Source organism: Nannobrachium achirus (genome assembly GCF_963921795.1).
Source record: "Nannobrachium achirus genome assembly, chromosome: 8".
Taxonomy (NCBI): domain Eukaryota; kingdom Metazoa; phylum Chordata; class Actinopteri; order Myctophiformes; family Myctophidae; genus Nannobrachium; species Nannobrachium achirus.
The window spans coordinates 28254659-28269541 of NC_137817.1; the positions used below are offsets into that span (position 1 = coordinate 28254659).

The window sequence follows — 14883 nt, forward strand, 5'->3', positions numbered from 1 at the left end:
GTTCAATTAGACCTGACACAAAACAAACACACACAGAGGGACGGACAAACAGACAGACAGACAGACAGACAGACAGACAGACAGACAGATTAGGACTTTTGTCCTTTTGGTTACATTTGAATGACATTGAACATCCTCCAGAAAAACTTTTGAATGAGTGAATATTTAGGACGTCAGACTTCGTATGCTCAACTCAATGATTCATATATTTAATGCGCTTTCAACTACAGTAATATTGTACTTGAGAGACATGGCATTCGTTGGATGCTTGCGGAGTTTACTCTTCACAGAAACAATATAACATGCTGTCAGTTAAAGCATTAATTTGCTTACAAAACAAGAGTTACACAGCTGAACGAATTATAAAATACCTATGTCAACATTGAGATGTTAATTTCAGATCAGAGGGGAAGGACCTGACAACTTAAAGCTCAAAATCTTTTTTGGAAACCAGACGCTGATCAGTGAAAGAAAGCCAGTGATGGACAGAGCTACTACCTTTAAACATATTTTAAATCAGAGGCTTTTTTTTTTTTGGTATACTATTTAAATAGTTTTGACGAAAAATGCTATTTGTCCCAAAGTGACTGCAAAAGATTGCTGCTATTAGTTTCAAACAGCTTTATACCCATATATTATTTAACATATATAAATAACGCAATGTTACAAGGCTCTGTCTACACAATAATGGTTTGCATTTTTATAAAGTTTTTCTTTATATTTTATTTTATTTTTTTAAGCGCTTTACAATGGTCTATTCATTGATTGCTGTACCAAATGTATACAGTATACTTTCCCCATTTTCAAATGTTTGATTTTGCCACTTGCTTTGGCAATGCTAACATGTTTTCTCATGACAATAAATCTCCTTTGAATTGAATTGAATTGAATTGAATTGAATTGAATTGAATTGGATATGTGTTCATATTAGTAGGATTAGATGAGAAGAGGCATTCCAGATGTAATCCCTTTAACATTGACTCACTTTCATTGGTGCAGGATGTATAGAGAGTCTTAGCCTTAGTGAGCGCTTCAGCTTCCCCTTCAACTTGTCTTTCCAGGACACCTGGTAATGGAGATGAGAAAGAGACTGAATAAGGTGGGAGGATGGAGAGGAAGGGGAGGGGGCACACATGGAGCAGTGGGGACAGTGGTGGAAAAAGGACTCACAGTAGGCTATCAATAGTGCAATATAGAAAAGTCCGGAATTCAAAATGTACTTGAGTAAAAGTATGAAAGTGTCAAAAAGTACTTAATGTACCAAAAGTAAATGTAATTTTTTTTTGAAAATAGCAGATCGATAACATGTAGCATCGCCACACGTTGTGAGCTTGTAGATCTGCTATTTTCAAATAGATCATGTATGTTTTATAATATAACATTTATATCAGCAAAGTAACTAGTAACTAAAATTTACAAATAATTGTAGTGCAGTAAAAGTACAATATTTGTATCCGAGATGTAGTGGAGTAGAAGTAAAAGTATTGGAAATACTCAAGTAAAGTACAAATACCTCAAAAGTACAGTAAATAGGGCAGTGGGGAGGTGGAGGGGAGATATTCAATTGAGCATTCCTCACAAGAAGTACAGATTAGGATTTGTCAAAATGTGTTGTTTTGAAAAGGAATTCACATGCAGACCATAATGATTTGATCTTCTCTGGGGGCTCTAGCTGGCTACTACCACCTACCACCGAGACCCTTCTCTCTCCCTCTGTCAAAACATTTTTCCCTTCACTGGCAAAGAACAAACATTGACAAAAGTCCAGAAACTGCGAGCTGTGCCACTATAATGAGACAGAGTACAAATCAACTGTGGGCTGATTAGATTGCCAACAACGAAAACATTCACATGGTTTAAATCAGTAGTCCTTGAGGGGGTCCCGGGAGTTTCTTAGCTCAAATCATTGATAGTTTCTGTTGGAACCAAATAGAGTCGTTCAGAAATTGTACAAATGCCCTCCAGCAGCACCACAATTATCATTTAAAAAATAAAACATCCTAATTTTATAAACAATATCTTACTGATTATGGAATTATGTACTTGTGTTCAATGTGTTGCATTACTCATAATAAACTTTCGTTATGATCTTTATTGTGAACATGGCATAATAATGGCCTATTTCCTCTTATTATGATTAAATGAAAGTTTTCATGACATAACAATCACAGGTAACTACAGTAAAGAAATAAAAAAAAGATTCCAGCCATGATAGAATAATGTGATCTCTCCCCATTGACCACTGCACTTTACTACAACTTTGACCTACTGAACTCCACTGGTGAAGTCAACTTTCTAACTATAAATAGTCTGGCAATGTGATCCTTTCCTAACACTGCAAAAACACCTGTGGTGAAAATTTGACCCTTACAGATCAGGCCTGTGCATGTGTATACAGGAAAGTAACCCTTTACTTGCTACTGTACAACACAACATAATTTGTTTTATGTAATTTGATGGATTGTGTACCAATATTGTCATTTGTTAACCATTTGTTTTGTCCTATACAAACTATTAAGTATAACCTAAACAGTCACTTTTGCGATCATCTAACTTCCTTATGCAGAAGACTTTTCCCAGCTAAAAACAAATGGGACAGTTTACTTAACTGAAACCAGTTGGTAATCATGTGCGTATGGTCTGAAAAATGCCCAGTACACATATCTTAAGTCATGAATATGTTTAATGATAGCCTTGCTGAATACCGAGCCAACAATAATTAACAAAATACTTGTTTATAATGCATTACTCTACTTCACAATGTAAACCATGTACCTCCAATTTATTTTATTATTATTATTATATTTGTTATAGATTACTACGTGCCCTAATTTCTGACTAATAAAGTATTTAATCAATCAATCAATAGTTCAATAGTTCATACTTTGTCCAATTGTCCACCACTGATAAATGGTTTGTTTAGATGAGTAAGGAAGAACCTGACCAGCCTGCACAGAGTCCTGACCATAGTCCAGTATCACACCTTTTAGAATTAACTGGATGCGGAAGGCTAGCCAGATGCTAGCCAGACGTAATCACACCACTGGTCTTGTGGATGAATGGAAGCAAATCATAGGCTTTGCTACTATAACATTTCTCCACTATTCAGGGATGGCTTTTCACAAGTTGGAGCCTTGCTGTTGTAATTTGCTTCAATTTATCATATGAAAGACTCACTTTCAGAGAGTCTTTCATATGGTGAGTGACATATTCAGCGAGTGACTTTCAGTGGAGAGTATCCTCTGTGAAATAAGGCAGACTTGATATTTCCACATAATTCATATTTACATGGTGATTTAAGGTGAACTAGAAGCTCCGCCAGCCCGAGCGTCTAGTCAGCAACCTGGCCAACTCGTTTTGACCATCTGTTTGCCTGTGTCCAATTATGCCCATATATGGAGATATCTGTCAACGTCCATTTTATGCCCATATATGGAGATTTCTGTAGGACCCGTTTTGACCATCTGTTTGCCTGTGTCCATTTATGCCCATATATGGAGTTATCTGTCTGTCTGCGTCCATTTTATGCCCATATATGGAAATATCTGTCTGTCTGCATCCATTTTATGCCCATATATGGATGGAGATCTCTGCAGACACAGTGCCGGTTCAGGAAAACCCTAATGTCAGACATCAGAATCCGAACCTTTCGCGCCGGTTCGGGAAAACCGCACATCGGGTCGAGTCGAGGCCCGGCACTGCACTCAGACAGACAGACAGACTCACAGAGACTTCAAAACCTTCAAAGGTTTGCAGTTGTACAAGCATGCAGTTAACACAAAGTTTATGGGGTCTCACAAGTTTCAAGGAAATCCTCCCAATAGATTTGGAGTTATCTTGTGTGCAAGAGCACATTTTGGAAGAACCTGATAAGCCTTCCCAGAGTCCTGACCCCATGGCCTTGGCTGGAGTTGGCTAATCTACAAGCTCACAACACGCTGCATTACGGTCAAAGGTTTGCAGATCGGCTATTTTCAGCTAAAACTAAACCATGTTCACACAGGTGTCTGGATATTTTCACGTTTTATGCTATCTAAAGAGCTGATGGGAACTGACTAACAGCTCCCTGTATCTTACCAGATAAGATTCACAATAAGATATCATTTTAGTTAGTCCGGGCCTGACGCCTGTCCATGTATTGTTGCGACCAAAGGTCGCAGTTTAGTATGTGAAACGACATGCTGACTCCGTCCGTCTGGACGTCTGGACGTGTACACATTTTTACAGTCTATGGGTTTGCCGCTCTGACATCATGCTGTGACATCACTGTGATGTCAGGAGAACCACTCTAACAGAATGGGCTTCACTGTGATGTCACACTGTTAGAATCTCTTTTATGCCCATACATGGAGTTCCCTGATGTCATCAATATTAAGCCTATATCTAACAGGACTTCATATGGGAATGCCCATATTGGAGGCCACATCGGCCACAAACCACACCAACAGAATCCATATATGGCCAAGACAGATGGCCAAGACAGCCCATATCTGTGTGGCTGGTTCTACAGACAGGGATCTCCATGTACAGTATGGGCATAAAAGGGTATGATATCACATGTCATAGTTATCATAGGACTTTCACATAACGAATAACTGAGTAAGCATGTTTGGGCTCTCACAACATACAGTATCTACTATCTCCATATACTGTACATGGATCTCCAAATATGAGTACCAGGTGGTGCGACCTCGCCTTTTAGGGCTTGTCGCCCTGAGGCGTCTTACTAGTATTATTCTCTATTAAACCTTGTGATGGAAGTTGATTCAGCAATACAGCACATAACTTTTACTACTTTTACTTCAAAGAGGGATATATAGGATTTGATACTATTATGAAGTTATTATGCTGTAGGAGTAACACTAGCAACTAATTAAAATCATTTTGAATTGAATGGATCAGGGCGTCAGCTAGGCACCTGTGAACTACGGTAAGTATTATTGCTTTATTGATCAAAAATAAAAACACCTTATCTTTCAATACTGAATATGATAGCCTTCTGCTCACTATAACACACTTTCCGTAGGGAGGAGCAAGATGAGGTTCACAAGAAGGTCAAAAATGTTATTACTTGCAAAACCCAAATTACACCAAAATACTGGGAATTCAGCTCTATGCACCCCCCCCCCCCCCCACACACACACCACCACCACCCCACCCCCCGAGTCTTTTGCACTGCTGACTCAGATTTTGTTTTAATTCTCTTCTCACACCGTTTTTCTTTCTCACACCTCCAGCTCTGTAACACTCTTTTTACGTGCACCGCTTTTCTGAAGGGACTCTAGGGACCCTTCATAGGGGTCTTCCTGTAAAAGGGCACAGATCGTGTGTGTGATTGGATTACTAACTTGTCTAATTAAGTGTGCCTGCCAGCATGGCAGAAACACTTATTGTTATCGCTCAGGAAAACTTCGGCGCGTAATTAGTGCTGCACCATTTGCGCCACCCCCGCAATATATACATCAAAACGTGTGGCTCGGCGGGAATGGTGTGCTATTACTTTTCTTTCCGATCCGCGTTACCATGTCGACGTAATTGGCAAAAAACGTTTTTTGCCTTGATCATGGTAAAGCCTATCATTAAAATGGGAGAATGCAAAAATTCACATTCAAGTATTTTTCTCTCGCAAACCATATGGGCTACAGTTTCAAAACTCGGAGAGGAGATTCATAATAATTTTAAGAATGAATCGATAAATAATGACATCACTCTGCCTCATGGTGGCGCTATAACTGCCCACTTTACGTTTTGCCCCCTAACTCTTTAACCGTAGATCGGAAAATGATAATTCTTTTTCCCCTGGATTCCTTGGGTCACGACGCATCTCTCCATATAGGCCACGCCAATTTGCGCGGGGCGAGATTTTTCACCATTTCGAATTTTCTCCAAAACACACTTTTTGCTCCTTTTCCTACATATTTTCTTCAAATGTCACAAACATCGGTACACATGATCTATGAACCCATGCAATGAACATAGTCAAGGGATATTTTGACAGTCCTTACCGTTGGTTCGTAAAGCGCTTCCAAATTTAGCGGGAGGGGCCCGTTTCGCAAACAATAGCCATAAATCACAAACAAAGGGTCGAGTCAACACTGAATTTCAACCACAGGTCGGGGGTGGCATACTCAACGGATCCCCAAAAGCATTTTTACTTCGACCAGTAGGAGGCGTCACAAATGGGCAAAACGTAACCGTTTCGTGCCAGAACGCGTTTTTCAGGGGGAACGACCCTCTCAAAATGAAACACGGACAACTTGGTGTCAAAACGTGCGGCTCGGCCGGGAATGGTGTGCTATTACTTTTCTTTCCGATCCGCGTTACCATGGTGACGTAATTGGCAAAAAACGAAAATTACGTTGCTATGGTAACGGATTGACTTATAATGGGAAAATGCAAAAAGTCACATTCAAGTATTTTTCTCTCGCAAACCATAAGGGCTACAGTTTCAAACCTCGGAGAGGAGATTCATAATGATTTTAAGAATGTATCGAAAAATAATTACATCACTCGGCCTCATGGTGGCGCTATAACGGCCCACTATACGTTTTGCCCCGTAACTCTTGAACCGTAGATCGGAAAATTAAAATTCTTTTTTCCCTGGATTCCTTGGGTCATGACGCATCTCCCCATATAGGCCACGCCCATTTGCGCCAGGATAGATTTTCCGCCATCTTGAAATTTCTCCAAAACACACTTTTTGCTCCTTTTCCTACATATTTGCTTCAAATGTCACAAAAATGGGTACACATGATCTATGAACCCATGCATTGAACATAGTCAAGGGATATTTTGATAGTCCATACCATTCGTTCGTAACGCGCTTCCAAAGTTAGCGGGAGGGGCCCGTTTCGCAAACAATAGCCATAAATCACAAACAAATCGTCGGGTCAACACTGAATTTTAAACACAGGTCGCGGGTGATATACTCAACGAATCCCCAAAAGCATTTCCACTCGGCCTCATGGTGGCGCTATAACGGCCCACTTGCCTCGTAACTCTTGAACCATAGGTCGGAAAATGAAAATTCTTTTTCCTCTGGATTCCTTGGGTCAAGACGCATCTCCCCATATAGGCCACGCCCATTTGCGTCAGGATAGATTTTCCGCCATTTTGAATTTTCTCCAAAACACACTTTTTGCTCCTTTTCTTACATATTTTCATCAAATCTCACAAAAATGGATACACATGATCTATGAAGCCATGCAATGAACATGGTCAAGGGATATTTCGATAGTCCATACCGTTCGTTCGTAACGGGCAGCCAAATTTAGCGGGAGGGGCCCGTTTCGCAAACAATAGCCATAAATCACAAACAAAACCTAGAGTCAACACTGAATTTTAACCACAGGTCGCGGGTGGCATACTCAACGTATTCCCAAAAGCATTTCCACTTCGACCCATAGGGGGCGTCACAAACGCGCAAAACGTAACCGTTTCGGGCCAGACCGCGTTTTCCAGGGGGACCGACCCTCTCACAACGAAACAGAGACAACTTGGCGGATGGTCTCACAGTCCAAACCGCTACACAAGGTCGCGCATTTAGCGAGCTGCAGGCACACTTGTAAAAATTGACTCTGTCAATTCTAGTTCTACATATTTTCGGCAAATGTCACAAAAATGGGTACACATGATCTATGAACCCATGCAATGAACATAGTCAAGGGATATTTCGATAGTCCATACCGTTAGTTCGTAACGGGCTGCCAAATTTAGCGGGAGGGGCCCGTTTGGCAAAAAATAGCCATAAATCACAAACAAAAGTTGAGTCAAGAATGAATTTTAACCACAGGTCGCGGGTGGCATACTCAACAGATCCCCAAAAGCATTTCCACTTCGACCTATAGGAGGCGTCACAAACGCGCCAAACGTAACCGTTTCGTGCCAGAGCGCGTTTTTCAGGGGGAACAACACTCTCAAAACGAAACACAGACAACTTGGAGGATTGTCTCACCGTCCAAACCGCTACACAAGGTTGCACATTTAGCGAGCTGCAGGCACACTTGCAAAAATTGACTCTGTCAATTCTAGTTAAGTGTGCCTGCTATGCAGTAGCAGCACACTTATTGTTCTCACTCATACTTAAGCCGGACATACATACACACATGGATTTCCCCAAAGTTTGGCACGCTACTAGTCCCGCACCATTTACGCCACCCCCTCAATATATACATCAAAACGTGCGGCTCGGTCGGGAATGGTGTGCTATTACCTTACGTTCCGATCCGCCTTACCATGGCGACGTAATCGGCAAAAAACGACGCTTAATTGTCCCCATTGACTTATAATGGGACAATGCAAGAAATCACATTCAAGTATTTTTCTCTCGCAAAGCATAAGAGCTACAGTTTCAAACCTCAGAGAGGAGATTCATAATGACTTTAAGAATGTATCGAAAAATAATTACATCACTCGGCCTCATGGTGGCGCTATAACGGCCCACTTTACGTTTTAACCCATAACTCTTGAACCGTAGATCGGAAAATTTAAATTCTTTTTTCCCTGGATTCCTTGGGTCGAGACGCATCTCCCCATATAGGCCACGCCCATTTGCGCCAGAATAGATTTTCCGCCATCTTGAATTTTCTCCAAAACACACTTTTTGCTCCTTTTCCTACATATTTTCTTCAAATGTCACAAAAAGCGGTACACGTGATCTATGAACCCATGCAATGAAACTATTCAAGGGATATTTTGATAGTCCTTACCGTTCGTTCGTAACGCGATTCCAAAGTTAGCGGGAGGGGCCCGTTTCGCAAACAATAGCCATAAGTCACAAACAAAACGTCGAGTCAACACTGAATTTCAACCAAAGGTCGGTGGTGGCATACTCTACGAATCCCCAAAAGCATTTCCACTTGGCCACATGGTGGCGCTATAACGGACCACTTGCCTCGTAAATCTTGAACCGTAGGTCGGAAAATTAAAATTATTTTTTCCCTGGATTCCTTGGGGCAAGACGCATCTCCCCATATAGGCCCCGCCCATTTGCACCAGGCTAGATTTTCCGCCATTTTGAATTTTCTCCAAAACACACTTTTTGCTCCTTTTCCTACATATTTTCGTCAAATGTCAAAAAAATGGGTACACATGAACCCATGCAATGAACATAGTCAAGGGCTATTTCGATAGTCCATACCATTCGTTCGTAAGGGGCAGCCAAATTTAGCGGGAGGGGCCCGTTTCGCAAACAATAGCCATAAATCACAAACAAAAGGTCGAGTCAACACTGAATTTCAACCACAGGTTGCGGGTGGCATACTCAACAGATCCCCAAAAGCATTTCCACTTCGACCCATAGGAGGCGTCACAAACGCGCAAAACGTAACCGTTTCGTGCCAGAGCGCGTTTTTCAGGGGGACCGACCCTCTCAAAAACAAAACACAGGCAACTTGGTGGATGGTCTCACAGTCCAAACCGCTGCACAAGGTCGCACATTTAGCGAGCTGCAGGCACACTTGTAAAAATTGACTCTGTCAATTCTAGTCTCTCTCTCTCTCTCTCTCTCTCTCTCTCTCTCTCTCTCTCGCTCTCTCTCCCTCTCTCCCTCTCTCCCTCTCTCCCTCTCCTGAACCTCACCATGGCTGTCTAAAGGAGACCTGCTGTTGTGCAGTTTGTGTTATCAGCTTCCCTGTGGACCATTAGAAGACTGGACCCATTCTGTAAAGAAGTGGGTCACGACTGAAAAGAAAGACAAGTGAAGGACAAAGATAAGAAGAGAGGAGAGAAGGAGGCATCCACGCCGCCCCGACATAATCAACAGTACGGAGCTATTTTACATTTCCCCCTGACTCCGTGGTTCCAAAATAATCTATAAAATCTGCACTCATGAATCCTAATTTCGCCAAGTAAGACTGTCCACGGCACCAATAAGGAAGACATTTCATGACCTTTCAAAAGCAGTCATTCCCTTGCTTTTTCATCACCAACACCAAGCACCGCAGACTTTGACCTTATGTGACTCAGAGAGCTCATACGTTTGCTCATGCTTTTGCTGTCATAAAGTCTCCGATGCATGGCTGTGTCTCACCCTATGGTGCCGTGATCAGGGGCGTCACAAGGGGTAGGAAAGTGGGACTGAGTTACCAGGGCCCAAGGTGGAGGGGCCCTAGTAACTTTAGCTATTGAAAAATAGCAGATATACAAGCTCACAGCGCGGCACCGAGTGCCGCACTGCGAGCTTGTAGATCTGCTATTTTTGAAAAGTCGTGAAAATGTGCGCAAATCTTTGAATATGTATTTTTTAAGTGAACATTTGTAACTCAAATGTTGCTTCTGGGGGGTCCCTGGAACTAAATATTTTGAGATGGGGGGTCCTTCACATGAAAAAGTTTGAGCATCACTGACATGGAAACAGCGCTGTGAGCTTGTATATCTGCTATTTTTCAATAGTTAACATTCATGGGGGGCCCGCAGTGAATCCTTGTACCCAGGGCCCAGGCCGTGATAATCTGATAACATTTGGAATGAATCTATATCACTACATCAATATCACTTCACTAAGCGTAGTAAAACAGACCTGATTTGCACTGCACTTGATGAGTTATTTTTCCATCTACGGCCAACTTGGTGAACCTTCCCACCAGAATAGGGATGCTGGGGTTCAAGTGGTTAAACATCAAGTATAAAGTTATTTTTAGTCAGTTCTGAAAATGTAGTTGTATGTCAGGTCTGACATAGCCTACCGTATCTCAGGTGGAAAGACGTGCATAGTTATGTCACGTAAGATGAAAAAAATTAACAGTGTAATTCAGGGGTGCTGTGGATGAGAAGGTTATTTACAGGGGTGGTCAAAAAAAAAAAGTTTGAAAACCCTTGTCCTATATCCCCAAGGATAACAGCACAAGTGTTCCGTTACTCAACATAGCACTGCAAATAAAGTCTGCACCTGGCCTTGGAGATGAACTCAACACCTGGTCCAAATGCTGAACTCATTGTACTCAGAGAGATACTGGCTAAACCATCTTATTGGATTCGCAAAAATGTTACACGGCAAACAAGATTTACAACATAGTTGGCCTAAAACCCCTGCTGGATTCCGTTACGTTTTATTTACAGTACCCTGGCTATGACTCCTGTGTTCCTCGTTATGTTTATGAGAAATATTTGTGGTCTTGTGCAACTACTTGTGGACTGAATTCTCACTCTTCTTCTTGAAACTTTTGTTGGGGTTTTTTCATCATTTTACATTCTGGCTCAACTATTGTCAAGTAAACACTTCTTTGATGGACATTCAACCACTTTGCATTGTCATAAGCTGCCAAGCAGTCCCATCAATGGAGGCCTTTGTGATGGCACAGTTGGCTCAGAAAAATGTTGTCTGCCACCTTGTGATGGCACTGCTGTCACAATGGATAGAATCTCTCGGTCACGATCTATTGGTTTGTCGATGATGCCATAGGTCTGTCTACCAGATGTTCAGTCTACAGTGAAAGAATGGATTTTTTTGTTCCCCTCTCAGTTACAATGTGTCCTTCACAGGGATTACCATTGTGTCATACAATCCTTCATCTCATAAAGTAAACAGCAACACACACATGTCCTCCCTCCCTATACACAGCTGAATGAGAACATTAGAACATGCGTAAGTATGACCACACAAAATGAGTGTGACACGTGTATGCACATGCACATGTGTGGCCATGCACATGCGTGTGCACACACTCACACACACGCACGTTTGCACAAAAAGGCTTAGCTCATGCGAGAAATCTTGTCCTCACATCTCCCAAAAATCCATCTGCGTTACTCACTCCCCTCTATTCCGCTCTATTCCCTTTCCTCTTTCATATCAAGATCACGTTTATCAACTTCACGTTTGTCCTTTAGTCTTGGCTGAAGCCTTTACTTATCCTTTTATGCTCTGCTCTGCTCAACGCCAGCCCCAGCCAACGTACGTCAGTGGTGCTTTGGGATTTTTTTTTCCGGGTGGACGGTCATTTATTGACGTCACGTGCACGCGCGTGCACGCGCCTCTCCAAATAATAGATGTAGTATAGCCAACAGAGATGGGAAGTAACGAAGTACAAATACTTCGTTACTGTAACGAAGTACATTTTTCAGTACTTTGTACTTTACTGAGTATTTATTTTTCTGGGTACTTTTTACTTTTATCCGTTACATTTTAACACAAGTATCTGTACTTTTACTCCGCTACATTTTCAAAACAGGCTCGCTACTTTTATGTTAATGTAGCGCCGATGCGTGGCAGATCAAACGAAATGATTAGAGCGATCGATCATCATGCATAGAAGCTGCAGTGACGCTCTGGAGTGAGAGAGTCACTGTGTCAAGTGGGGCAACACTGGCATGAGCACCGGTCTATTTACTTCCTGTAACTAGACTAACAAATAAAACTGGTCATATAGTCTACATAATAGCCTAATACCCATGCTCTTATTTTGAAATCCACGGTTTTCACAGGAAGTGGTTTAATTCTACCGTCATAACATGCTGGATACCATTCATCTCGTTACAGCTTTCAAAAAAATGACAACACAACTCTATGCACAATTCACGTGGATTAGTCTATAACTTCTATGGATTATAAACACAAGACTTTGGCCATGCTGCGCTCCTGTAATGCACACGCGTTGGAAATGCGTTCGTTTTGAACCTCCCGAAGCTTAGGTGAGTTAGTGGCAGATAAAGTAATGCTTCTGAGTTCTGTGTGGAAAAAGTGAAATGGTCTGCTCTGCACAACTGTAGCTTCGGTCATCTTTGCCTCGCAAAAAAGCCTTTAGCGCGTGTGTGTGTGTGTGTGTGTGTGTGTGTGTGTGTGTGTGTGTGTGTGTGTGTGTGTGTGTGTGTGTGTGGCGCGTGCGTGCCCTAATGCGCGTGCATGCGTGTGTTTTTATTGAATACTTGATTAGCAGTTTGCATAGCAAAAGCACTACAGTAGGTCTATATGGCTTGTTTACATTGGGGTCCTCTGCCAGACAATATGCAAAACATCTTACAGTAACAGCCAGAAATCTGTCTGTGGATGTGAGATGTATTATAATTATAATTGAACAATCAAAACGACATTCTTATTAGGAAACCTTATCTGTATTTTTAACATCAGTCATAATGGTGTAGGCCTACTTGGTGGTCAATTGGCACTTAAAGAAAATGGGTTACAAAATCGTGGGATATAGCCTACATATATTTTCTTATAATAATATGATTGTACTTGGAGAGTCAAATATTAGGCTATCTGTACTCAGTCTAAAAAACACTGCTGCATTTAGATTTCACATCATAGTAGGAAACCATTCTGGGCCAGTTTTAAGACGTGTTTGGTGGGGATCTTTTAATTTTAATATCCTTCAAATTCTAGAAATATACAGTAAAAATACTTTTACTTTTACTTTAAAAGTACTTTTCAAAGCACATACTTTTTACTTTTTACTTGAGTAATTATTTGGAATGAGTACTTTTACTTTTACCAAAGTCGTTTTTTTCACAAGTACTTTTACTTTTACTTAAGTACAGAACGTGAGTACTTTTCCCATCTCTGATAGCCAACAACAAATATTGTTCAGCAAATAAAAAATCTAACCCAGTTTGTGCGTGCGTGTGTGTGTGTGTGTGTGTGTGTGTGTGTGTGTGTGTGTGTGTGTGTGTGTGTGTGTGTGTGTGTGTGAGAGAGAGTGAGAGAGAGAGAGAGAGAGAGAGAGAAATAAATATAAATGCTACAAATTCATTGCAAATACATACATGTTTCCAACAGACACATTAGGCGGTTTTCCATAGCAGTTTTTAGCCCGACACTACACGACACGGCACGACACCGCACTGCATTTTTATATGTAGGTTTTCCACTACAGTGGAAGAACAGATATACCGGTATAATCAGTGTAATATCACGTTTTGGCTGATCAGCTGTAACACTTTTAAACCAATGTTTTAGTGAAATTTGTGTACGTTGTTACTGCACTCTATAGGGCTAGGGCTGTTTGATGGCTTACAGTAAGGTTTACTGTTAACAAGATGGTAATTAAAAAGCTCACGGTCAATTTGGCAAATTGTTTCACAATAAACCACACCTGAATTGGAGAGAAACAAAAAAAAGACACCCACCTTTTATAGCTTTTTACGACAGTAGAAAACTATTTGAGGTATTTACAAGCATCCACAAACCTTAAAGGCCTCTCCATACTTCGACCGAAACCGCCGTTTTCGGTCAAAAGGTCCTTTTCTACCATAAAATGATATCCCTCGGGACTTCTGAAAAGCATTGGACCGAACGAGAGTTCGGAAATTTGCACGTCGGAAAACACAACTCACCGAACATTTCGGTCGAAGTATGGAGAGGCCTTTATACACACACACACACACACACACACACACACACACACACACACACACACACACACACACACACACACACACACACACACACACACACACACACACACACAAACACACCAACAAAACAAGAGGGAGAGCGCTTTTCAATGCTATGAAAGCACCTGAGGCACTGCTGTGTCCAGGTGTTTCCACACCACTGCAGCTGTTGGCAGGAATAGGTTCCATCCATCAGCGGGGGGTGATATACAGGCAGGCAGCCATGGGTCAGTGGTCACACGTTTGATGACATGTCCCTGAGACCGGGTCAGCACTGTCGTGAGGCCTCACATTTCTGGGGCCTACCGTGCACCTCCAAATACATTAGACCAGGGGCTCTCAACAAGTGGGCAGGCTTTGGTGTAGCTCCGAAGAAATGGACAACGAGACATTAGAATTTAATTAACTTAAGCACACCAAGTAGCTCTGGTTACATTTACATACCAGATGTAAAACAAATGTAATTTTTAGACTTTCTATTTAGGGGACATTCAAGCTTAGGCTGTGAAAGTTAGAAGTAGAGAAGGAGACTGCAACAGAGCATAGAGCCAG

At 41.6% G+C, this 14883-nt stretch overlaps 1 protein-coding gene across 1 annotated transcript in view; it reads right to left on the bottom strand.

The window, feature by feature from the left end:
* Positions 1-14883, bottom strand: part of LOC308289781 (neprilysin-like) — a gene marked incomplete at both ends in the record, with an annotated part of 53952 nt that overhangs the window by 18989 nt on the left and 20080 nt on the right. Inside the window, 2 exons of the mRNA XM_080731534.1 lie at positions 1-12; positions 986-1066. The exon at positions 1-12 is cut by the window's left edge and continues 84 nt beyond it. Of these exons, the coding sequence (XP_080587660.1) occupies positions 1-12; positions 986-1066 (93 nt within the window). The remainder of the gene's footprint in view (positions 13-985; positions 1067-14883) is intronic.